Source organism: Physeter macrocephalus, chromosome 16, assembly GCF_002837175.3.
Source record: "Physeter macrocephalus isolate SW-GA chromosome 16, ASM283717v5, whole genome shotgun sequence".
Lineage (NCBI taxonomy): Eukaryota > Metazoa > Chordata > Mammalia > Artiodactyla > Physeteridae > Physeter > Physeter macrocephalus.
The window spans coordinates 43989195-44016339 of NC_041229.1; the positions used below are offsets into that span (position 1 = coordinate 43989195).

General features: G+C 35.3%; 1 protein-coding gene and 1 non-coding gene across 6 annotated transcripts in view; both read left to right on the top strand.

The window, feature by feature from the left end:
* The window catches only part of NOX4 (NADPH oxidase 4), a 159940-nt gene that overhangs the window by 43936 nt on the left and 88859 nt on the right, over positions 1–27145 (top strand). For all 5 annotated transcript variants that reach the window (XM_055091469.1, XM_055091467.1, XM_024131659.3 and 2 more), the window contains 3 exons: positions 13978–14194; positions 16467–16631; positions 16754–16816. In XM_055091469.1, the coding sequence (XP_054947444.1) occupies positions 13978–14194; positions 16467–16631; positions 16754–16816 (445 nt within the window). The remainder of the gene's footprint in view (positions 1–13977; positions 14195–16466; positions 16632–16753; positions 16817–27145) is intronic.
* On the top strand, positions 16000–16106 carry LOC112067015 (U6 spliceosomal RNA). Its single transcript, XR_002893033.1, has one exon. It is a non-coding gene; the product is annotated as a U6 spliceosomal RNA (small nuclear RNA).

Consider the following 27145-nt stretch of genomic DNA (forward strand, 5'->3'; position numbering starts at 1 on the left):
GATATTTAGTGTTTGAATTTTCAGGAATTTATTATGTCTTGCTGCTGCAGAGTTTGTAACAGTGGAGTTACTAGTTTACTAATATTTGCAGAGACAGCCAAAGATTTATAAGACCCAAAGACAAGGATCTGTCAAAAACACCAGAGCATCACAAAGGGAAGAGAGATAGCATCCCAAGTTTTTACAAAGAATTTACCCCAAATACTCTGAAAAGTATGTGGACCCAAGCAGTATACTCAAATGTATGGTGCTTAAAATAATTCACTAGGTCAGAGGATGTAAATAAATAATATATTTTTGTGTATGTATATGTCTGCATGATTACAGAGTGGACCTGTGGTTTTGTCTTGACACTCACACTAGTATGACATAATAGGCTATTGTCTGGCATCAGGTTCACTTGGTTTAGTAGAAGAATACAGGACAGGAAACATGGAATGTCAACAGGATAATGTCAGGTGCCTCTTCAGTAGGGCTCCCTCTAGATGCACAGTAACCATTTTCCACCTTCTCTCCCTTACCTTGCATGTAGTAACTCAGTTTTAAGATGAGGAGACCATATGGATACACAAGGACTACCTTGCCTTGGGAAGGCTTATGCTCCAGAGGAACCAGTCTCTTGGTAACAGTCCAAGTCTCCTCAAGGGATGCCCTCAGTTGCTAGAACACACTGCATCAGGAAGCTGAGGTCACTCAGCATCCTCCAGGTCCAGATACTTTCACATCAATAATAATCAATGCTGGCTGGTAACACAGCTGGCACTCCCTGTTTATCTTAACTCAAAATGTTTCCAGGGAAACAGTATTTGGAGAAAAGTTCAGACCTGCTGTTAATTTTTTCTTCAGAATGTTTTATAATGTACTTTGTCAGTACAGTAAATCTTATCCATAAATTATATATTTATTTCAAGGTGCATGTTCAAAATGTTGTTCCCCCAGTTTTGGAGGCCATTGATTTAGACATCAGTATCATGTGGATCTCTTGTCTCCTACGTCCCGGTCCAATTTGTTCTGTATCATGGCTCTAGAACATACAATTGTAGAGCATTAGACACATGGCCACACATAATCCCAACTTCCAGCTAGCCATGGCTGCCACACAGGGAAGAGGGCCACAGTCAGTGGAACCTCTGGGTTCTGTTCTTTTCCCATTGTGGGGCTAGCACATTCTGTAGAGCATTAGCACACTGAGAAAGCCCTTGGTAGAGAAAATCTGCTTTATATTCTGTTCTTTAAATGGCTTGCATGGCTGTCCAGGGCTATTATCATAAAAATGGATTATGAGTAAACAGATGTGCTAGTAATGATAACACTAATTTAAAACATTTGCAAAGTGCTTCCTATATGCCAAGCATAAATTCAACATGATTTAGATGATTTATATTATTAAAGGATTATAGTTTTATAAGGATAAATAATATAGTTAAGCCCTTTTTATGAGTGGGAAAACAGATTTATAGAGAGTACATAATTTGCTAAAGTTTGCTTAACTGATGTATCCTGGATTCAAATCCAGGCATTCTGACTCCAAAACTTATATTGTTATACTTTTTTTTTTGGAGAGTTCAGTACTTCTAAGAATTTGGTCTTAAGTTTTTTTAGAGGTTAATATCTTGATTTATCTGGAATTGTTCTCTCTTCCTCTCTCTCTCTCTCTAGCTATAACAGATGAGGGAAAAATATAATAATTTGTTAGTATAATTAGTTATGCATTCTTTTGCCTTTATGTTGTATTAAATTAAAACTGAGAAAATCTGTTTCTTTGTAATTCAAGGTAGAGTTATTTTTCAAAGTTTCAGGAGTTCTAACAGGCTTCTGAAGTTAAAGAGAGTATTAAGAGTCCTTTCTCCATTTTTTTTTGGAAGTAAAAGAAGGTATATTTAAAATTTGATTTTACTTCTGTAGAACAGGGGTCATAAACAGAAAGTGACTTTAATTTATGTAAAGAAATAACCGAAGACATCAACAGAATGAGTTAAATATAATCACTCTATTATACCAACTGAATTAATACTTCTTTACATATGATTGATAAAAATGAAGAAAACAGGGGCTTCCCTGGTGGCGCAGTGGTTGAGAGTCCGCCTGCCGATGCAGGGGACACGGGTTCGTGCCCCGGTCCGGGAAGATCCCACATGCTGTGGAGCGGCTAGGCCCGTGAGCCATGGTCTGTGAGCCTGCGCGTCCGGAGCCTGTGCTCCGCAACGGGAGAGGCCACAACAGTGAGACTCCCGCGTACCGCAAAAAAAAAAAAAAAAAAGAAGAAAACAATTATTAAAATACTGAAATAACTGTTGTGCAACAAATATATAATACTCTAAGCATTCTATAGTGCACATTTTTTATAAAGTTTAATTTTTTAAATTGAAGTATAATTGGCAAATGAAATTGCATATATTTAAAGTGTGCAAGTGAATTAACACACCTATCATTTCACATAGTTTCCTCTTTTTTTTTTTCTGGTGTGAACTTTTGAGATCTACTCTCTTAGAAAATTTCAAGTATACAAGACAGTATTATTAACTGTAGTCACCATGCTGTACACTAAATCCTTAGAACTTAATTCATCTTATAACTAAAAGTTTGTAACTCTATGAAGTTTAATTTTTAATAAAGCTACATAGGTTATGCTTCTGGTGTAGGAAAAATTATTACTGATAAATCGTACAGCTTTCTTAAAATGGAACATTTCTCAAAATGTTCTTTTTTATCTTTAAAGGATCTATCTACAAGTAAATCTATCGAAGCTATTATTTGTGCCAATGTTGAAGACTTAGACATATCTTTATTTATGAAATACCTTGATAATGTCATTCTCTAGCTTTTGGTTATACAAGTAAAGTGCAGCTCTTCAAAACAAGCTTCTTGAATTTATATTGAGCTTTCTGTTAAACGGTAGCTTTAGGTTTGAACAGAAAAGCACTATTTGTTGGGCATTTGCTTCTTTCTCTATCAGTGTGGTAAGTACTATAATAAGGTATGAAAGAACGATATAATATATGATACTTAGTCTCCCAGAATTAGTAATTGGTTTGACATTAAAAAAGAAGAGTTGAAAGAGCTGAAGACAATTTTAAACTGCATATTTTCCAAGTGTAAACATATTTTATTTTCAAGAATTCTGGTAGCCTAGAGAATTGAAGGACCAACGTGGGCTAGAAATTTTAGAAAATTTTTGACTTCAGTGAAGCAGTTTGAAATTGTCGACTGGTTTCCTTATATAAGCAGACTTCTGTAGTAAGGAGGAACAATTGCTTCATATGATTTTCTAGTCAATTTTATTTTTATAGACTCTCAAACTTTGAAGGAAGCTCAAAAGATGATTTTGACCAAGAATCTTTGAGTCTCCCTACACTATGTCTAAGTAAATATATAATTGTGAAAAGCCCATTCTGTTTTTGGAAAGCACTCACTTTCACAAAGTCATTTCTCTTTCGAAACAGAATCTATTTTACTTTAATTTCTACCCAATGATTTAAAAGTCTGTGACTCTGGAGGCCGTGGAAATTGAGTTCTTCTCCTTCTTTAAATTCTGTTCCTCTGTTACTTTCTCCTTTGAATAAATTAATAGTTAATATTCATTGAGTACTTATCTTACTAATGGTTGATTTCATTAAGTCCTCCCAACAACTCCGGTAAAATTTGCTGTTATTATTATTATTATTATCATTATCATTATTATCATGCCCATTGTCCAGGTGAGAGAACAGGGGCACTGAGAGGTGAAGAAACTTGCTGAAAGTCATGGCTAGTAAATAGAAGAGCTTGGGTTTGAACCCAGGTATCAGATTCCAGAGCCCACATTCCTAGCCAGTAAATCAAACTGGCTACAGTTTGGCATGGCTTCCCTGTATCCCTTTCAAATCTAGAAACCAAAATTAAATACGGTGTTCTTGGGGTATGCAATCTATATAGGCAAAGTGGAAGTCTTACTTTCTTTGCTCAAAATATTACAACTCAATATTATTTAGGATCCAATTATCATGCTCCACGATTATGCATGCCTTTAGCTTAACCTAGTTTTCATTCCTATTACCTATGTTTTAGATTTTTTCATTAGTATAAGCAATTCTATTGCATGGCACCCTAAAAAACCCACATTTCATATACACTAAATTCAGCTGTTTTATCAGTGTTCAAATAGATCTTTAAAATACATTAATTTTTTTTTCTTAGGAGGTCAGTATAACATGGCAATTAAGAGCTACATCACTTAATAGCTGTATGACCTTGCCAGATAATTTGCCCTTTCTTTTTCATCTATTTTATGGGATAATAAAATATCTATATCATAGGGTTGTCTCATGTTTAAATAAGTGAATGCAGCAATGTAGGCAGAATATAGATATACTCAATAAATGTTAGCAGGATAAAAAATTATACTGGTACTGATACTAATAACTGTGTAAGGAAGAAACTCCACATTTAATTTGTTGAAGAATCGTTTTTGTATTGATAAAAACACTGCACTTTTGAAGAGCCCAGATTTTCCTATCAGCAAAGTAATTTGATAAACATATAATGAAAACTGCTTAGCAGATCAAAAGAATAATCCTAAAAGGCAACAGTTTTTATAATGTTGCTAAGTCTCAAAAGTTCAACTGATTTTAATGATAAAGGTTTATTTTGGGATTTGCAAGACAAGCCTTCTCCTGAGGAATTTTTTTTCTGATTTTTAATACACCTTTCTAGGAGGTTGCCATTTGTACACTGTACTAAAGATATTTCAATTCAGAAGACATTCAGAAAAAATTTTTAAGAGCCAAAAATGTTTCCTCTTTCCAGACATGAATGTAACTGGACGTTTCTTTCTTCATTTTCATTTGAAAAACTCATCAGGAGGCGAGGTATACTGCCATTCTCACTTACTGACAAAAGGGTGTTGGAGGGAAGAGCAATTATGAATGTCACAGAGTCTCAGCCCAGAGCCTAACCCCACTCCTTTGAAAGGCATGTGGAGGGAAAGCATCGTAAATGAGAACACTCCCACTGGTGATAGCTCTCAGAAGTGTTGCATGGGTAGTAATTGTATTTTATTTTTTATTTACATAAGAGAGGAAATATAATGTGAGAATTCTGGGAAAGAAAGGTGGAAGGTCCTTCTCAAATGTGTAGATGGCAGTGAGAGCCAAACAATAGTGAATAACTGAGCTAGCTGGACTTCCCAGACTATATTTTATTACAAAAATGAGACCTGGATTATTCTTTTAAACAGAGCTTTCTGCCATTTGGGACTACTGCTGACAAGAGTTCGTTGTAGAGCATGATTTATATTCTGCTTGAATCATTTTTTTCAGAGAATTTAAAAATGGTTTTTTAGGTGCATGTTTCTAAAAACATTTGTTCTTTAAACCCAAGGAACACAGTGAGCAGCCTTTGTCAACATGACAATGAACCAGAGGCACTGTCAGCTTTATAGGTATTGAAACTCAAGAAATTAACCCGGGGTAGACAAATACTTATGAGATTAGGCTTATTGTTTTAGTTTATCTTCCCTCTACTATGCCCTTAGGAGGAGAAAATTAAGAATATACTCTTGGGGGATGGAGGTATTTATGAAATATAGTTAAGTGTTAGAAGTTGCCGATTCCCGAGAATCTTCTCTTTTAGAAGCACTTGTACTGAGGGCTCCTTACACCCACACTGATGTGGAAGGAGGAGAGGCTTGTGGGATTTTCCTACTGGGGAGAGGCACCAGCTCTTCTTAGAATGTCAAATGGAAACTTGGTGAAGCCAAGGGAAAGGAACGCCCAGAAGCTGTATGTTAAGCCAAAAGTACAGAATATTAAACACTATATAAAACCTTAGGTAAAAGGGAGAAAGTCAGGTTATAGCTGCAGTTGTAGTTGAATAGTAGAAAATTCCAGTGTTCTCGTTCTCTGCAGCCTACCCCCATTATGCATCTGCGAGTTACCGTATGAAAGAGAAAAGAACATATAGCAGAGTGACGTATCCTAGGTAAATTATAGTGTTTTTGAGGGTAGGACTGTTTCTTACTTATCTTCATCCGTGGAATCCCTTTCATCATCAATCCTAAGTCATCATTCACTCAGTGTTTGCTGAATTACGTGGAACTGTATTAATTGGCTTTTAGCTAGGAATGTGTTATTCTTCTAGGCCCTTCCAATTTTCCTCAAATATTAAAGTATTACAGATAGCAATAAAAATAATCTGTGTATTTATTTAAATGTAACTTGGATTACCATTTTGGGCCTGTCACTTATAGTTAGTGTTATCTAGGTAGTAAGTTATTATGGCAACTGGAATATCAATTCTTGTGCCTGAAGAATTAACTTTTAAGTCTTAACTATTTTTGTTGTGTTGTAGACTGGCACATTTTTGCTGGAGATTTTTGTGTGCTTCTGTGGCTAAAAATTCTTTGGATCATGGAGGAAAATTTTTCATCTCTTTTTATTTGTCTTCTTTCACTTTTTTGGTTTTTTAAATTTTTTACTTAAAATATATAGGGTGAATAAAATTCCTGAGGAATTAAGTCTTTGTTATGTGGAATTCAAATCCCCCTCCCATAATATTTACATATTTTCCATATGTTAATAAAACTATGATCTTTAGACATGTATGTGTTTTTTCCCATTTCTAATTTCCCATTCATAGGATTAATTTTCCTTCTTGTGTAAAACATTATTTTTCTATGTAATAATTCCTGACTAAAGTCTTATGATTTATTTATTTTTGCTGATATTTTATCCTGAAAGCCAGGTAGGGGTGGGAATTGAGATCATGGGGTATTTTCTCCCATAACGATGCCATTTGTATAGATAGAGATGTGTAGTATATTTGAAGCATTTTCAAGTAAATGAATTAATTTATGCTATAAGCTATACTTATTAATGAATTTTTAATCTTCTAAACTGTGAGTTAACTTTCTCCCCAGTTTGAGGATAGAAGTAGTGAGCTTCAGCCCAAATACTTTCTCACATAATTTTAACCTCAGTTTTTCTCCTGGGACCTTATTTATAATAACAAGTGGTTCTGGCTAAAGGTACAGGGTGAGAAAGTTGGGGAGGAAGGAGAAGGAACTAGGGCTAAATTTATTGTAAGAAATATTTTCAGTACATTAATGTTTTTTCTGAAATGTGGAATAATCCTTTTCTCTCCCACTGTCCTTGTGGTAAAGCCTGAAAGCAGAGGAAATAGTAACAAATATTAGATGCTTACATATTTTTCCTTCCCAAGAGATCAAAGTCCTTTCCTTTATATACCTGTGAAGTAGAGGGTAACAGGCACTGTCTCTCTCTTTCAGCTGAGAAAACATATTAAAATGACCTATTTTACTTCACACACTTAGGGAGGGTTGGGATCTTGATCCTATGTCCTTAGACTCCAAGGCTTTGTTTTGCCAGCTGCGTAGTGTCTGTGGCAGGGTGCTTAATTGCAGGGCTCACTGCAAAATGAAAATGCGGGACCCTTTGATAGAAAATTATTAAGCATTTCAAGATGATGGCAACAGAACATTGAACCAATTACAGTGCCTTTCTAAGATCAGGGTCCCGTGAGAGCACACAGGTCACACACCCATGATGCTGGCCCTGTCTGTGTTGCCCAGTCTCGTACCTTGGGCATCACCACCAGCAAGAGCTAGACACAATACGTGCTCCAGTCAAGCTGCAGGTTGCGAGTACACTCGGGTATCTGTAGCAAGAGCCCAGCAAAGAATGCAGAGGCAAGTATCTGGCAAGAATATGGTTAGACCTGACAAGGTGGGGGTGAGAGTAGAAGCTTTGTTTGGATGGGTATCTGGTGCTTAGGGTTTCCCTGAGGCACGCTGGATCCTTAGTTTAGGAAAGCACTCTATTTCTAGATGCTGCTAACAGATAGGCTTCACTCTCTTGATGACTTGTCTACCTAGGTTAGGATGGGCTCAGGTTCAGGGCAGGGCTGAGATCTCAGGTTGGACTTTGCAGTACTCAAGGGTGAAGAGGGATGCTGTAAGTTTCAGACCTATTTAATGCTATTCCCTGCAAAGTTGAACGAACACACATGGTTTATTTTACTAAATGCCATTTGCTAAAGTCTAGACATCTTTATTGAAATTAGAATGAGTTCAAACTAACTTCTGTGTTTGTTAAAACCGGGTGACTCCTCAATCACGTGTTTCAAAAATAACCACAACAAAAAATTGTTTATATACTTCTAACCATTTATTAATCCATTCAGTGAATATTTATCGAACACTTGTTACAGATTATAGGCACTGTTCTAGACACCAGAAAAATAGAGGCACAGGACAAATCTTTGTCCTTAAGTAGTGTATATTCTAGTGGATTCCTCAGAATCCAGTGAATTCCAGTGGGTTTTGCAATATTGAATTTGGATGTATTTTCTTAAGCTCTTTTTTTGTACTTAAAGCAAAGTAAAAAGAATGGTCAGAAAAAAGTTGTATATTTTTTCTGTAAAGAAAAAAAGTATTTTGTATGTTATAGAATACAAGGTAAAAAATAGATTCCTCATGGGACAAGGATTTTTTTCTCCACTTTAAAAAAGGATTAAAATCAGCACAAACATAAAGTTCTCATAGGCGACACTGCATTTGTTAGAAATTTGTAACTTGCAGTTAAAGTAGAAATGATTTTGTGATTCTCTTTTTGGCAGGCATAGTGTTTTGTGCTATTTAACTTTTGCTGTAAAAAGTTCTTATGATTTCTATGTTTTAACCTGGTAGGATTTATTCTGTGTACTATATTATTTTCTGTGACTTTGTCACAGCCAGGCATTAAAAAATAGTGGTATAACTGTAATGCCTAGTGAGGAAAAAAGAAAAGAAAGAAAGAAACCTACTTTGTGGAAACATTGTTGAGTGTTGAAAGCACATCTTGAAATCCTTATGGGTGCAAAAACAATAGTGTCCACAACCATGTGTTTTGATACACCATAAAATCCTTGATCTCTCATGATTGAAGAACACTAGACATTCCAGAGATACTTCAAAATCTCTCTTTTAGAACATAATGCAATATACCTAAAAAAATTTAGTAATAAGTGTTCCTCTTCCCACATAGGCCATGTGCCTCCTTCCCCAACTCCCTGCCACATCACTGTCTTAACTTGGCAATATTCTCTGCTTACCATTCATTAACATCTTTTTCTTTTTTTTCACTTTCAAATGATTTTTCATTTAATTATGAAAGGTACAACAATATAAGAATGTTCCCTTTAACTTTTAGATGTACTTGCTGTATTCAAACAAATTATGTAGTTATTATTTGCTTTTAAAATCAATTCACTAGAAACGCACTGAAGACTTACTACATGCAAGAAACTTGCTGGAGGGCCGATGAGATTTGGCAGTGAGTGTAGTTATAAGGGGGATATATAAATGCACAAGATATTATCCCTTCTACTAATTTGGGAATAAACAATGTGCTTTTGTTCATACTACTCCCTCATATTGGAATGCCATTTCCCTAGTCTCTAACATTGGAATCTCCACATCTTTCAGTTGCTTCCCCGTGAAGCCCTTTCCAGAATGTCATAATCAGAGTTCATCATCTCTATGTACTCTCCAGGGGTCACTATACATCTATATAGCATTACTCATTTTGGTTTTTAGTTGTTTTTGCTTTCATGCCCAATTATACCCATTAAAGTTGTGCTATTCAATTTAGATTAATTACAATGAAATAAATGAAAAATTCAATTTTTTGCCTGCACTACCACATTTCAATTGCTCAATAGCCACATGTGGCCCATGGCTGGACAGCACAGATTTAGACCATTTCCACAACCACAGAAAGTTCTGTTGGATAGAAGTGCACTAAATTCTAAGCTTCTTAAAGACATTTAAGAATATCATTTAAATTAATAAGTTTCAAAACTTAAATAATAATAAATGTGAAATGGGTATATCTCAGTGGTGATGTGGGGCAAGGAAGAAGATTAGGATTATTCGTCAGATAGATACAGCTGTGCATTATTTAAAGTGTTAATTAAAGTGGACTGTTGTATTTGAAAAGATTGCATTAAACTCTAAAGAAAGACAAGTCTATTATGTTTGCTGAAATAAATATAGGTACTAGGGATTCAAAGAAATCACAAAGACCACATGTAATATTGAACTCAGTTTTAACAAATGTGGTCACAGTGAAGTAATTGGATTAAAAAGATGATATCTGATTTTTATCTATCAATCTAGTATCTATAATATCTAATGTGCATCCCTATTCAAAATTCTTCAGAGTAAAATTATTTTATGGACTTGAAATATAATTTTTAAAGAAATATTATATTCTAGGGTTGCAAATTCTTAGAATTTCTTCAGTAGTACCAAAGAAATTTCTAAAACTTCTAAAAAGTTCTGTACCAGTACTAAAAAAGTTTTATTTTTTACTAGTACAGTGAAAAAGTAAGTTACTGCATTTATTTGAACTTAAAAAATAACATAAAACTATTGGTTTGGTAGAAATATACTACCTCCTTTTCCAGATATATAACCATGTAGATCCATAAAGTTTATTCATTGCACACATTGGCCTTCAATTTCAGAGTATTGTTCATAAGTAGAATGGGAATTCTGCAGGGGGAACAGGTCTAGTACATGGGAAGGTGTACGTCTGGCCTTTGTACTCTGACTTGGCTACTGACTGACAGTGTGGTCTTGGGCAGATTACTTAACAGTTCTGAATGTTTTCACTCATTCTGAGATGGGGCTACTGACCTTTACCACACAAATGTATTATGAAGTTTGTGGAAATAGGTATTGAAGCATCAAGCACCTGTCTGTCATGTACCACCTATCCTTCCAATACTAAGTTCAATACCTGCCAGTGTCCTTCCTTTTGAACCCGTCAGTATCTTTACCACCTAATTTAGCCAAAAAACCCAGAGATCCCATGCTTGATTTTTTTCTGATGAATGATATTTTTTTGTTTCTTATCATTGTTTGCCCGTAGATCTTTTCTCTCTTATCCATGTTTCTTCAATGGCAACAATTACAATCTGGGACAAATAAAAGACCATTTTAATGGGCATAGACAGAGGTAACCTATGCCATTAAGCTTGATAATAGCTTAAAATAACATAAAACTCTCAAAATTAAAAGGCATTTTAGAATAGTATATGCTACTTTATATACCAAGAACGGCAACATTGTTTATTTGATTGGGCTGTCCTGAAGATTTGTACTGCATAGTAAAAACATTTGTCATTCTAAGGACCATTAGCACATGGGGTGATGTCCACCTGAATGCTGTGATGACTTAGGAGAAGGAATAAATAACATTTCTTTGCCTGATGTGAAGCAGCCCCTTCACACACACACACACACACACACACACACACACACACTCTCTCTCTCTCTCTGTCTCTCTCTGTCTCTCTCTGTCTCTCTCTGTCTCTGTCTCTCTCTCTCTCTCTCTCTCTTTCTCTCTCTATCTGACGTAATTTCCAGGCTTTTGTTCATTTTGAACCCCTTCCCTTGATGTCTACTTCTTCAACCAACTGATTTGCTATGCACGATGTAGGCTTTTGGAGTGAGGGAGCTCAGGTTTCTGAATCCCATGCTTTGACTACTTCTTAATTAATCTCTGACCTAATCAATAGCCTTGTGTTTCTCATCTGTGTAATGGGAATAAAAACACCTCGTATGTTATTTTGTTTTGAATTTTAAGTGGGAAATAGATGTTTACAAAATTCCTGACATACTTTGTTAATAAATATTGACCTTCCCCTCCCTTACCTTTTCAAAAGTATGTTGTGAGGATCCAATGATCCAATGAACTAACATGCTGTATAGTAAGAGGTGAAGAGCTTAGAATTTGAGTCAGACCTGTGTTCAAATCTTGGCTCTGCCACTTATTAGCTGCGTGACCCTAGGGTATTAATTTATTAAAATAGTTTCTTAATTTGTAAAATGGGAATAATAATTTGTATTTCATGTAGCTGTGGTGAGGGTAATGTGAAATGTATACAAATTGCTCTGGACTGGACCTCATGTCTTCTATACATTACTAAGCTCTTACTAAATCACTCTACTCAAATTATTATTTATGGTCTGAGTTATGTTCAGCTTCTCTAAAGATATCTTCTAAACTGGATTTTAAGTTTTTGGAAGGTTAAGGGCCAGATCTGACTATCTGTAGCACCACCTAGGATAGTGCCAGTTGCATTATGCCAATGTTTGTTCAACTTAACAACCAATAGAAAAAAATGCTCGAGATTTTTGGCCTGCCCACCCATCAGCCACTACCCTTGGGATAGTTAATAAGAGCAACAGGTTTGGGTAACTCATTACTTGTAATAAAAGCTGCATCAGGGCTTCCCTGGTGGCGCAGTGGTTGAGAGTCCGCCTACCGATGCAGGGGACACGGGTTCGTGCCCCGGTCCGAGAAGATCCCACATGCTGCAGAGCGGCTAGGCCTGTGAGCCATAGCTGCTGAGCCTGCGCGTCTGGAGCCTGTGCTCCGCAGCAGGAGAGGCCATGACAGTGAGAGGCCCACATACCAAAAAAAGAAAAAAAAAAAAAAAAAAAGCTGCATCAAATTAATGGATTTTTCAAGTATTAAAATGGCACAATTGTATTATATGACTAGAATTCTATAAACGATTATGTACTTGGCTCACATTTATATAATTTGCATTCATTTATTCCATACCTAGGCCATATCTACTGCATTACTGAAAAAAAAATGTGTGTGTGGTCTACCATGGATGTTATGTAATACAGCCACTACTTAGATGCTCCTGACGTGTTCTTAGTGCTCTCCAGTGACTTCATAATGACTGGTTTTAGGGAAGAAAGTAAAATAAAGGGAAGAGAGAAAGGGAATTGAACATAAGCAAAAGGGGTAAAAGGGAGAATGAACAGGTTGAGTAGATGGTACATTCCACCAAAGACTACCTTAGTCATTGCTAAGTCATTGACCTATTTAGTATCATTTTTCTTGTTATAGTTTTTGTTGTTTGAAAATATCATCCTTGTAATATCATTTGTAAAATTATAGCTGTGGTGAACTTAAAGATGTACTTTTTTAATGTACTAAAATTGATTATTTGGGAGCATGAAGGGTAATTTAAAAACACACTCAGACAATGAGGAAAAATAATTTTGGAAACCAAAATTTTAAAATCTCAAAATTAAATAAACATTTTCAATGCTTTTCAAAATCTTACTTTTTTCTTCAAGATTTGCTTATGCAAAAAAATAGTTTTTTAATATAATCTATGATTTCATGCACTATCCCTGTGAGGTAGCTCTTACTTAACTCCTTATAAGAAATAAAGAGCACAGAAAGTTAAAGGGTTATCTTAAATCTCACAAAATACGAAATAATAAGAATGGTATTTTAGGGTTTTAAGTTCTCCTTCCTGATTCATTATTTTGAGGCTTTTATGTGGTCCTGTTTATGGAGAAATTGAAAAGTAAGCAGGTTTAGGGCCTGATTGCTATGTATTGTTTTCAGATCACAGGAGATGCATGCTTCCAGTTTCTGTTATTATGTTTGTTTAACGTTTCTCTGTAAATCAACAAGGCTTGTTTTATCTAGTCTTAGCCAAATCAAATACGATCCCCGTACTTTTCCATTTGTGTTTGAAATTATAGTGAAAGTACTCATCATTATAGTGTTTATTGAAGTGAAAACTTGTATGTGATTGTATGAATGCCTAATAGACTTGAAGTAAAGGCTGTCAAATTCAAGAATATTTGGAAAGATTGCATGTGTCTTCTCTACCATGTATTTGTGGCATTTATACTTTACTCTTGTTTAAGTTGCATGTGTCTTCTCTACCATGTATTTGTGGCATTTAGGGGGTCTAAATTTTTTGATTTAGTTCCATAGTAAAGAATTTATTAAAAATTTTAAGATTTCTCAATTGCTCTTAAGTAAGATATATGAGAAGCATTGTTTTGGATAAATGCTATGTAAAGTTAACAAGAAAATAAGGTTATTTTCTTATACTGTGTTCTCTGATTTCAATCTCTTTTTCATCTCCTTGTTTTTATTTTTTTCTTAACTTTAGAGGGCTGCTTAAGTATCAAACTAATTTAGATACGCACCCTCCTGGCTGCATCAATCTTAATGGAACCCGCTACCAGAATATTCACTTACCAGAGTATCTCTCAGAACATTTTCATGAATCTTTCCCTGGAGGATTTTCAAAACCAGATGAGCTTACCCAGAACACATTTGTGAAGATTTGTATGGAAGAGCCCAGGTTCCAAGCTAATTTTCCACAGGTCAGATTAATTCTATGTCTTTACTGGTCTCTGCAAAGTCCATGTTTCCATAACAATTGATCAACATTGTATTTAGACGTGTTTTTGAAGGTAATGAAGCAATTATTCTTGCAGAAGAGAATGTTTCAGGATGTTTCAATAGCAAGTTAGTACCTATTGTTTCATTATAGGCAGCTGACAGCTCAACGAGAAAGACCTATGATATTACAGAATATAGAAAATCCCTGCTTAACTGATCATATGATCTTTGCATACTGTGGCACTGGTACTTGCCACAAGAAAGGTAGCAAAGATATTTTCCTTATGCATTGAGAAAAATAAGTTGAATAAGGAAAACAATAGTGAAAGAACTAGTACTAATTTATTATGGTATATTATAATATTATGGTATAATATTATATATAATATTATAAATACTAAGCTGTAAAATCAATTTATTGAATGCTTAATATCATCTGCTAGGAACTATGCTAAAATATATTATATGCATAATTTTTTCAATATTCACAACTCTTTGAAGTAATTACTATCATACTCAATTTTCTGATGAGGAAATTGTGGCTTAAATACATAAAATACCTTGACCAAACTCTACAGACTAAACGTGGGAGAAATAGAGTGTAAAACCAGGTTGTTGATTTGCTCTTAGAAAACTTCTTTCCCAAATACCCAGCCAGTAGTTTGATAAAGGTCCTAATCTTCCCTTGTGGCCATTGGAGCTGCCCACATGGGTATTATGCCCTGTATTCTTTGTCTGTAGCAAGTGAAAATCAGGGAATAGGGATGTTGAATGTCTGTTTTAAGAAGAAGAAAGGGGGGTCAAAAGGTCGAGTTTGTAGATGACTTTAGAGTGAGTGAGGTTAGTCTTGTGTTTATTATTAATAATAACCCTCTAGATTTCTATTAGACTTTACAACCTTCATTGCTTTTCTGGGCTTCACACAATGCTGTATGTTAGGGAGGGCAGGTATTGGGACTCCCATTTTACTTGTGTGTGACCTGATGCTCGAGTGGTGACTGTCCCAAAGTTGCAGAGCTTGTCCTGTGATGCTTACTCTTCACACAGTTTCTAACCAAATGTGAGGAAGAGGCATGATTTGCGTGGAAGAATATAGTTCTGGAATAACTCTGTAAATAAGGTTTAAAAAAGTGACCATGAAAATAAGTTTGGGTTGGAGGCCTCCAGGTGTTCAGGGAGGTAAAGTATGCAGCTGTAGGAGAAAGGTTGGCTATACAGGTTATGCAGTTATCCTGGGATCAGGGCTATCCCTCCAGCACACATGCGAAATTGTCATGGTTTCCAAATTCTAAATATTATCTGCTATTCATATTACGTAAAAGTAAGTTGTGAACAACACATGTGGTACACCCATATTTAAAAATATGTGCATATACATATTTTACATTGGGTATACATTTTGTATATGTACATTATGCATATACATTGCATTAACAATATCTAGGGTTCTCATTTTTTAAACAAACATTGAACTGGTACATTTTTGTTAAAATCATCTTCAGATTTATTTGAGCTTTTACTTCCCTTTCTTCTCTCGTTAGATAAAGATATTGTATATATATACATTATATATTTCTGGTGTGCACAGAAGGATATATGAAACAATGTATGCTTACCTGTTAATGGTAGTTATACCCTTAGCAATGGCTAGAGGGTAGGGTCTTGATATTACTTCCCCTTTTATTTTATACTTTACTCTTGTTTAAGTTGCAGAGAGCATCTGTTGTTTTTTGCGCATTTTTCTTTACACTTTGTTATTTAAAATACAGATTAAAATATTATTACTGTTCTCGCTTCAGCAGCACATATACTAAAATTGGAACGATACAGAGAAGATTAACATGGCCCCTGCGCAAGGATCACAGGCAAACTCATGAAGCGTTCCATATTTTTGGCCATGTAACTTGCTTTGGCCAATGGGATGCTAGTGCATGTGATGTGAGCAGAGGATATGATGTGTGTGCTTGTCTGATTGGGCTTGTCCTCTTGTCCTTCTACCAGCACCATGGCAAGAGCATACCTGGGGCAGCCACTGCTCCTCAAGCTTTGGTCCTATGATGTGACACATGGAACAAACACCCCAGTTGTCCTACAGATATGTTACCAAGAAATAAATGTTTATTATTGAATGCTAAAAAATGTATATTATTACTGTATTATTACTGTAATGTGTCAAATAAGCAGTTGGACAAGATATAAAGATTCTTATAATACAAGTGTTTCTTAAAGTGTATTTCAAAAATTCTCCGTTAGACCTGGCTTTGGATTTCTGGACCTTTGTGCCTGTATTGTGCTGAAAGGCTTTACAGGCGTATCCGGAGCAATAAGCCAGTCACCATCATCTCAGTCATAAATCATCCCTCAGATGTCTTGGAAATCCGAATGGTCAAAGAAAATTTTAAAGCAAGACCTGGCCAGGTAAGTCAGTGTCCAGAAACTTTTAAAATACCCTTTATCTTTACATATTTTTTGAAAATTAGCATCATTAGACTATTTGAATTTCTTTTTTGGTCATTTAAAAATTGTTTGTTGCTTTTTAGTATATTATTCTACATTGTCCCAGTGTGTCTGCATTGGAAAACCATCCATTTACTCTCACAATGGTAAGTAACTTGTTTTTTTATTTTTTAATTTTTAGAATGAAATGTGTCTTTTTCTTTTTGTGTGTGTACACTCCACCTCATTCTAAAAATAACTCAAACCTGTCACAATATCCTTAATGTTTAAGTAAGCCATCTTTTTACAAAGAAATATAATTATTCAGAAACTTTTAAACTATTTATTATTTTCTACAACTTTAAACTTCAGGAAATAGTATATTTAATTTATTAAACCTTTTTGATTAAAAATGCAGAAAATTTCCTGAATATTTGGACTCTTCCTTTTATGAAGTATGTACCAAAATATAATATGTGCATGATTTTCTTTAGAGAGATTAAAATTATAGAAAAAGAAAGTACTCTGGGTTGAGGTGGAAGCATAAGAAAATGTTTAGAAAAGAAAAATCCCAGTATAATTGGCACCCAGATTGTGTATGGAGAAAGGAAAGGAAAATAAGGTCAGAAAAATAGAATGGAATAATAATGAGGGGAAATCTAGCTAAATAACGGCATTATCAAATATTGTTAGCCCATTGTTTAACGTTATTTTTTTCCATTATACAAATGGCATGAGCCCATTATAAAAAAGTAAACAATTCACAAGCATGTAAGATCACATTATAATTTTTCCTCATTTCCCCACTCCCCACTCCTTTTCTTGAGTTTGACCTATAGTCTTCCAGATATTTTTCTGTATACTTTGGCATATATAGGTGTCTGGCATTTGTTTGCTGGATCCTTTGTTTTATCATTTTCTCTTTTTACACAACAATATGTCATGGACAACTTTCCATGTTACTGTATTTGTATATGCCTCTTTCTTTTTGATCACTGTATAATATTTCACAGTAGGAACATTCTGTAATTTATTTAATATTCCCCACTGATGATAGAGGTTAAGATTTTATTCAATTTCTAACAAAGGTAACTGAGACAGGGACCACATGTTTAAAATATATGCTAAGATATGCAAATAAAATTGAACAAATTATGGGGGAGAGGCCAGAAAAATAACTGGTGTCAAAGTGCTAAGGTTTAGGGATGAGGCTGTGCTGGGATTGGAACCGCTGTTAAGTTTGATGTATTAGTCATGTTGAAAACTTGGAAACCTTGGCCAAGTTACTTCATCTTTTTGTACGTTCATTTCTCAGTGTAATATTGTGATAAAAGCAACAGCTATTCACACATTTATGAGTTTAAATGAACTACTACAAATAAAGTATGTAGAACATAGCCTGGAACATGAAGTGTCAGGTACATGTCAATACATGTTAGCAAGTATTATGATTTTTATTTTCAGTGTGAAATTGCCCCTTGAGAACATGTACTTGTGAAGATGGCTAGGCCAGAAAATTTTGTATTTAAAGGATAAAACAAGCAGAAAAGAAGTGTCAAACAGTTAGAGAAAAAACAGAAGTTATTTATCCAATAGCAATTCTTTAAAAAGAGAATTTTTTGCTTCATTTGCTCCACATTTTGCATTCCATTTGTATGTAGCAAATTTATTTATCTATTTATTTATTTTTAATTTGTCTTCCAGTTTTATTGAGATATGACTGACATATACCACTGTATAAGTTTAAGGTATGCAGCATAATGATTTAGCTTACATACATCATGAAGTGATTAGCACAATAAGTTTAGTGAACATTTGTCATCTCATACAGATTCAAAATTAAAGAAGTAGAAAATAAATATATTTTCCTTGTGATGAGAACTCTTAGGATTTACTCTGTTAACAGTTTTCATATATATCACACCGCAGTGTTAATTATATTTATCATGTATATTATATCCCTAGTACATATTTATCTTATAACCGAAAGTGTGTACCTTTTGACGGCCTTCATCCAGCTCCCCCTCCCCACACCCCACACACCTTCCCCTGGTAACCATAAATCTCATCTCTTTTTCTTTGAGTTTGTTTGTGTCTATTTACTTTTGAAGTATAATTGACCTACAGCACTATGTTAGTTCTTGTTACCCAACATAGCGATTCGATATTTCTATATGTTTCTAAACAATCACCATGATAAGTCCAGTTACCGTCTGTCATCATACTAAGATATGACATAGTTATTGACTGTATTTCCTAGATTATTAATTATTGAGGAAATGTAGTTTGGTATCTAGTGAAATAACAACATTCCATTTTATCAAGAAAGATGGCAACATTGGCCTACCTTGGAGACAGGTATAGTATAGTAGTTTATAGTCGTTATAGTAGTTTACAGTAGCTATAGTATATATATATATATATATAGATAGATAGATAGATAGATAGATAGATAGATATTATACATATAGTAGTGTATATATAGTAGTTGTAGTAGTTTCTCCAATAGTGATGATAGACACCCTTTCATCTGGTGCTGTGTATGGGCTGCAGGTGACAGTGAAAGGGGAAATGTGTCACCGTGAGTAATAGTGGAAACTTAGTTGCCCTCATGAGATATAAAACCAACAGGGACCTAGGAGTCCTGAGGTCATCAGGAGCCAAGTAGCCATGTCACACCCTTCACTCCTGTAGCATATGCACACCCTACAGGGTGGCTGAATAAGACTGCCCACATTCTATTAGGACAGCAGGAAGCTTGGGGAGTAAATCTGATCAACAAACATTCAGTTGTGATGTTTCAGCTCAGTCATGAAGCCATTTTCATGTGATTGAATTCACTACAGTCAGAAGCACTGTGCTTTAGTTCTGATAGTTGTAAGACATGTTTCTATTTCTCTGCATCCCTACATCCTGTAGGCATAGAGTTGGTAACATAAAAAGATGGGGGAAAATGAAAAAGGGAGAAATACACAAGTCAGTTTGTCTTGATAGAGTAGTTTAGGAAGTTTGGCCCAATCTTGGGGTCATATGAAATTTACTTCAGAAATTAACCTTTCTTTGTGTTTGAAACTTTTTTCCAGGTTTATTGAGGTATAATTGAAAAATGAAAATTGTATATATTTAACGTGTACAACATGAGACTATATTTTGAAAATCATTTCTTCATCATAGCATTAAGTAGAGAATATGGAATAAGAAAAGAAGGCAGTTGCTGAATGTCAACTACAGAGAAGAGAGGGATTTTTTATAAAAATGTTTTTCAACATACACAAAAGTAGAGAGAATAGTATACTGAACTCCCACATTCCCATCACCCAGCTTCAACAACAACAAAAAGATTGTTTACTTTTTAGTATATATTCTGTCACTGAAAACTTTTATGTTCTCTCAAAACAGAAAATCCAGGAACTTTTCACCTGTGTTACACACTGAGTAGATGCTTCTAGATCTAGTCTATTTCAGCTGGCCTAGAACTTTTTTACAGGGCAAAGGAGAAATAAAATAAAGCGTTGTGTAGAATCTGAAGGGCTTTAAGCAAATGCTTTATGTGGCCTGGTCTGCTTCCTGAAAGCTGATTGGGGAAGAGCTGTGATAACCCTGTAGCTGGCTTGAGGCACGGATGGGAGGAAAAGAAAAGAGGAGAAGGGAACATAGGGAACAGACAGAAGAGCAGCAACTGGAAATAGGAGAGAGAGCTAAGAAAGGGAGAACAAATTACATGTGAGGTAAAAGGTAGTAAATATTCACACAAATGACAGGAACTTTAGAATTCAGTCCCAACTCTGTCACTTATTAGTTTTTTCTGTGAGTGGATCTCTGCTCTCATCAACTCCCAAATAGTAGTGTTTGGATATGAATCAAAAGAAAAGATAGGGATAGCAGTCTAAAGATAAAACAAGCTAAAATGATATAAGAATTTTCTCAGGTACTTTACATTTTGTTGTGTGAATGAAGGACTATTTACGTTCCCGCCCCCCCCACCCCGTGGAATCCTAAGGTGTAAGAATAGGAATAACAATACATTATTCTTGGAGAAAGAATATTGGTTTAGTGACTACTTTGAGAAATAGGATGTACTTGGCTGGGTGGGGAGACGGAAGAGCTTCTCACCTCAGTGAAGTGCTGTTAGGTATACAGTCCTCCTGAGTCTCCTTATGAGCAGCTTCCTACAGCAAAGGACCATCACTCTGACTCTAAAGGAGGTCTGGTAAGTCCTCAGCACAAGGTCTGTGTCCAGTACAGGCTTGTTTCAGAAGATTCAGGGTCAGAGTGTGTTGGATGGAGGCAAAGAGGTTGGATGCCTGGGATTCTGTATCTATCATAGTTTTTCTTCTTTCTTACTTTCTTCAATTAAGAAAAGATTTTTCCTTTTTCCTTCTGCTTCTTCCAGGCCAGTCTTCAGTTCTCTTAAAGGAACATGGTTCTCTGAAAATTCTCTAAGAAAAACAAGAAAGAAAAGACCTAAAATAGTTTGGAAAATAGTGCTTAGTGTATATCACTTTTAAAAATTCATAGTTTCTCTTACCACATTAATAGTTTTAAGATGTTCTTTAATAAATAATCCCATTAAATTTTATTCACGCATTTATTTAACCCTTTTCTACTTTCTCACTTTTAGATCTTTGTCTAGACTAATCTCTTTGCCCTAGAAACCAACCACTGCTTCTTCCACTTATTCACTCTCCAAATACCATACATTCTCTTGACCTTTTCCTTTTATAAGACCCTGTATATTCTCTTCAACAATTAGTGCCATTAAATTACCTGTTTAATACCTGTCTTCCTCCTAGACCATAAGCTCCAGGAACCCTTTCAAAGTACGTTCATAGCACAGCACCTGGTACACAGAGTAACCCAATGTATATCTGTAGAAAGAGTGAAAAACACTTAATATATAATTAGTGTTTGGGACTTACCTTGAGAAATAACTTCATAGATGGATTGTCTTTTCCTCCCATCTCTCACTTGGAAGGTGAAGCCAGAGAAAAGGAAAAGCTAGAGGATTTAAGGAGAAAGAGGAAATGCTTATGGCTGATGTGGCTCTCAGTCAAAGAGCAGGCTTCCAATCAGGTTCTGAGTCTAATCTTTAAGGTCATGATGACTATTTCTCTTTAGCTGATAAGAGGAATGGGAAATGTACTTATGGCAGAGGTAGTTTGGGAAGAACCACCAAAGACAAAGGGTAACAATTTACTGAGAACATCTGGTTAGAGACAACAGGTCAATTTTTCACCTCCACTGCCCCATTGTCAGGGCTATCAATGGAAAATTACTTGCTCCTAATTTCTGTTACTTATTTGACAAATGTTATCAATATATCTTAGGTTTGCCTAGCAACCTTCAGGTCAAAATGGATCTTGACTTTGCAGGTTTAGGGTTTGTATTCACATTTATCTTTATTTTAAACATCATTTTTTTGTATGTTTTGATTATGCCCTATTAAACCTCAAATAAAGTTTTAATTGTTTTAGAAAGAATTATTTCTCATAGGTATTTTAAATTGCAGCAATAGTTGGCTTCCAAAAGAAATTTTAAGGCAAAGGAAGATGCTTTTCACCAGACCATCTGTGTATCATGTACTTTGTGTAGGCTTAGGAAATGGTTTATAGCCCTCCCACATTTGGGGGCATTGTTAGCTGTCTCCCTCACACCATGCCCCAAGGGAGTCTCTGTTTTTGTAAGAGGGAAAAGAGGTGAACAGTACTGTTGCCTGGAAATGAATTTGAGTAAAGCAAAAACATTTCTAAGCTAAATTTTACATTATGCTATTATGTTAATTTACTGTCTTTTCCTGCCATTTCCTTCTTTTTGTCCAATTACTTCTGTTTGGCACTTACATGTAAAATACATGCTTTTCAAGCATTTTCACTGGATAGTTTTAAGGGTTCCTTTGAAATAAAACAAAGCAAAGCAAAGTGACTTCCCATATGCCAATTCCCACTAAAATTGTATACACACCCCATCTTTGTCAAGGATAATAGTACCTACTAATTAAATGCCTAAACAAACTTTGAAAATATTATATTATTTAGTTCTACTATATTTTTATGAGATGTGTATTGTTAACTCTCTATGATGCAGAAAATAATGTGACTCAGAAATATTAGATAACACACAACTCATTAGTGGCACAGGTGAGATAGAAACACAGAATGCCTGGATGAAAGGTGTATTGTCAGCTATTCTGTCCTGTCTCTCTCATGCCTCACCACCTAGCCATGTTCAGGGCATTCATATTTCTAAAACTCCTATTGCTCTTAGACATACTTGTTGGAGTCAACAAAAAAGATTTACCATTTAAAAGAGAAATTTACTGAAACTATAAAAATGTATTTTCAAGAGAAATATGAAGTTGAAAGTTTTATATTGCCCACACTACTAAGCTCTTCAAATATTGTGGGGAGTTGAAAGTCAAATTCCTCTGCTAGAAAAGTCTAATATTTACTTTAATATATTGTGTCAGTATAAGGAAAAATCAAATCTATAAAATATACATTGATCCCAGATTTAGTAGCTTGAATTTCAACTCATTTTTTAAACAGAGATGAAGCTTTTACAACTGAAAATAACAAAAAAAGTTGGTACAAAGATAAGGTACAGAAGCACTATAATATTTTTCATAATTTCAGTCAAAGTAAGGCTAAGTTTTGACTACTGATTTAATTAGGAACGCAAAGGTTGGACTTTTCATTACTTAAAGTGCTTCAACATTTCTTATACTCGACATTGACTTTGCTACATGGAAGCCATGCTAATTTGGAGGGTGTTCCCAGAAAGTTGTGATTGTTTTCTGCGATAGCAATTGCATTCTCTCAGGGTGTAACCAGCAGGAACGTTTGCTGACAAAGGTTGTTGGAGATCAGAGGGCACTGTACAGTATTAGACCATAGATTTTGGAATCCTGGACAGCTGGGATTGGAGACCTGAATACCCCACTTATTAGTACTGTGACCTTGGACAAGATAATTAACACACTTACCTTTGGTTTACTTCTTTATAAAACATGGATAATAATAGTAACTTCTCTATGAAGCTTTGAATATGAATTAAAAAGATATAATCCGTGAGCCATGGCCACTGAGCCTGTGCGTCCGGAGCCTGTGCTCCGCAACGGGAGAGGCCACAACAGTGAGAGGCCCGCGTACCACAAAAAAAAATAAAAAATAAAAAAAAATAAAAAAAAATAAAAAAAAAATAAAAAGATATAATCAAGTGCTAAGCATGGTGCTTGGCACACAGTAGGTTCTCAGTCAGTTAGAAGTTGTTTTTGTTGTTGTTGTTTTTCTCACTCCAGTCCCACAATTAAAAAAAAATTTTTTTATTGGAGTATAGTTGATTTACAATGTTGTATTAGTCTCAGGTGTATAACAAAGTGAATCAGTTATACATATACATATATCTACTTTTTTTTAGATTCTTTTCCCATATAGGCCATTACAGAGTACTGAGTAGAGTTCCCTGTGCTATACAGTAGGTCCCTATTAGTTATCTATTTTATATATAGTAGTGTGTATATGTCAATCCCAATCTCCCAATTTATCCCTCCCCCCACTTCTCCCCTGGTAACCACAAGTTTGTTTTCTACATCTGTGACTCTATTTCTGTTTTGTAAGTAAGTTCAATTGTACCTTATTTTTTAGATTCCACATATAAGCGTTGTCGTATGATATTTTTATTTCCAATAATGAGTGGACAGTCAAAACAGGATTAAACTGATTTTTTTTTTTTTTTTTGCTTCCTTCTCCAGCTTGCAATAACTGACTAAGTTCTGGCCATAGACTGGTTTAGAAACAGTCATTTGGGGGACTGATGATTTGCCTCTTGTGGTTTACTAGCCCGTGGGATGCAGGATGTTTCAGGTTGGGTTTCCAGGGAAACAGACTGCAAGTAGAGATTTGCGTGCCAGAGGTTTTTTGGTTAGGTTTCTCAGATCAACACCTGGTAAGGAGTGAGGGACTAAGGAGGCAAGGCAGAAGTTGAACTGTGATATAGTCTCCACAGAGGCCTCAGCAGCTCACACAGGAGATCTGCAGGTAAAATGATAGTTCAGAGTTGTCCTGTCTTGAAGTCAGGAGGACAAATCTTTGTACTCCCAAATTACAGTCATTGGATTTGACGCTTAGACATGGGTGGGGAAGCATTTGTCTGTGGATGGTAATTCCTGGGGAGGGTCTCAGAAGTAGCTCTCAGCAGGCAGCACTTTCAGCAGCTGGGAGATTGGGGAAAGGAGTGTTTTAATACTGAAAATTGGGAAAAGGGAGAAGGGAAGAAGACCTGAACAGTGACCACAGTTTCCACTACACACAACACTTAGATAGATGTATTTAAATTTATATATTTATATACATTTATATACCTATAAATATATAAAAGGTGTATTAAAATATAGCTTTTGTGAGATTATTCTATTTTTAAAACTTAAACTTGAGACACATATAAATTCTAGTAGTTTATCTAAAGTTATTGAACTTTAAAAATTTGTAGTCCAAACAGCAGATTTACTTGTTTCTTTGCTGTGAGGGAAGGAGGTATCTAAAGCATAAATTGTTTAAAGGATCAAAAATACCAAAGTAACACAAGTGATGACAAAGTTGGAACCAAAATTCAAGTTTTCTGATTCTTTTCCTTCTTTAAACCTTTATTGACTTAAAACCTGGGTAGATTTTTCTTTTCTTTTTTTTTTTCTGTTTTTTTTTTTTGACTATGTAGTTGGTCTCTTAAAGTGTTTTCTAGCTGTGCTCTGTAATTACCAAACTTTGGATTTTCTGCCAAAACAAATGTATTAAGGTATGCTCTCATCTAATTTGATATGTAAATCAGAGATGATTTTAAAAAGCCACACTTAAGAAAGCATGAAACCTACTGCTTACTACAGAATGTAACATCTCTTTGTATTTAACTGAGGTAGATATTATTTATGTTTATTAATATTTTTTATGGATTCTCAAGTAAAGAATGCAGAATCTGCTTTTGTATAGCAGTAATTGATGGAAGTTTGCATAAATATCTCTGTATCCTTTCATTATTATTTTTATTCAGGAACACACATGTGCTTTCCTGACATCTGTATTCTAAGTTGTATGATTCATTATTTTTAAACTTGGATAACCTGATCTCACAGATTTTTCCATGAGTCACAGGAAAGTCTAGTTGTTAATTTGTTATTGTCTGTACTTTTGCATAGCATGCCTGTACTTGCCATCATTTTTCTGATTTTTGTTTTTCATCTCTCAACCAGTCACTTTGGGAATAGTCCTTCCAGTTTTCAATGAAAACCAGAAAAGAATGGCCATGGATTTCTCAAGACTGGCAAACTATTTTTGTTATTATTCGTTTAATTCCATGGGTTTAAATATAACCAGGAAGTCTGCATCAGTTGTTTTGATCTTGGGTCTTGATCTCATCTATTTAACTCTTAAAAATTACTTTTCTCTAGGGTTTCACAAATCTTTTGCTTGGACAATTTAGAAACTCAGCTGGGACGGATGATAGATTAGCAAGGCAACAATGTGTCTTAACCATAGAGCAGGCACAGTGGTGGAAATTGCTCCAGAAGGTCACTAATGTGCAGGAAACTTAACAGGGCCTCTGAATTCTCTGAAAATTAGACATTATCTAACTGCTCTAGTTTGACTTTTTCCAGGGGAAAAGAAAATATTCCTTCGGTGCCTAATGTGATCCTGCATGATAAATATGAACTTAAATAGGTCAATGTATTCAGAGCAAACCTGTTGTTTAATATTAAACTTGGTTTATTCAATTGGTATTTTTTCGGATGCCTCCTTTTACCTAGATACCAAAGAGAAGATGATCAATAAAAGCTCCTTTCTTGACTTAACATCTCCTTTCCGCTACTGCCCCATTTCTTAGTTCTTCCTTTCATCTTATTCTCTGTTAAATCCACCAACTTTGCCCATACCACTCTACTTAAACATTTCCAGGGTCAACAGTGACCATGTTATTGCTAGGTCCAAGGGTCATTTCCCAGTCCTCAGCTGGACTGACCTCTCATCTCCATTTGGCACGGCTGATCACTTGCTTTATCGACACCCTGCTTTCATTTTGCTTCCAGGACATCCACTCACCTGGTTTGTCTCCTAGGTTTCTGGGTACTTTTACTCGGTCTTTCTTTTTTTGCTATTCCTTGTCATCCCATGACCTCTAAATATCAGAACACTCCAGTGTCCATTCCTTGAACTACTTTTCCTCTCCAGCTAAATTCATTTCTCTGGTGATCTTTCCTATTGATGTGTCTGTATGCTATCATCTCCCAAATTTATATTTCCGGCCCAGGCCCCATCTCTGAAACTTGATATCTGTTGACTTGTATCTGTGTGAGTGTATGTGGTGGGGGAAGGGTGTGAGTGGAGAAGGGAGGTCAGAGGTCAGAGTGTCTGGAATAGACTAAGGAAAAGGAAGGATGGTAGGAAATAATGTCAGAGAAGTCATGAGGAGTCAGATTATGTAGGGTTTATATGATACTGCAAGGGCTT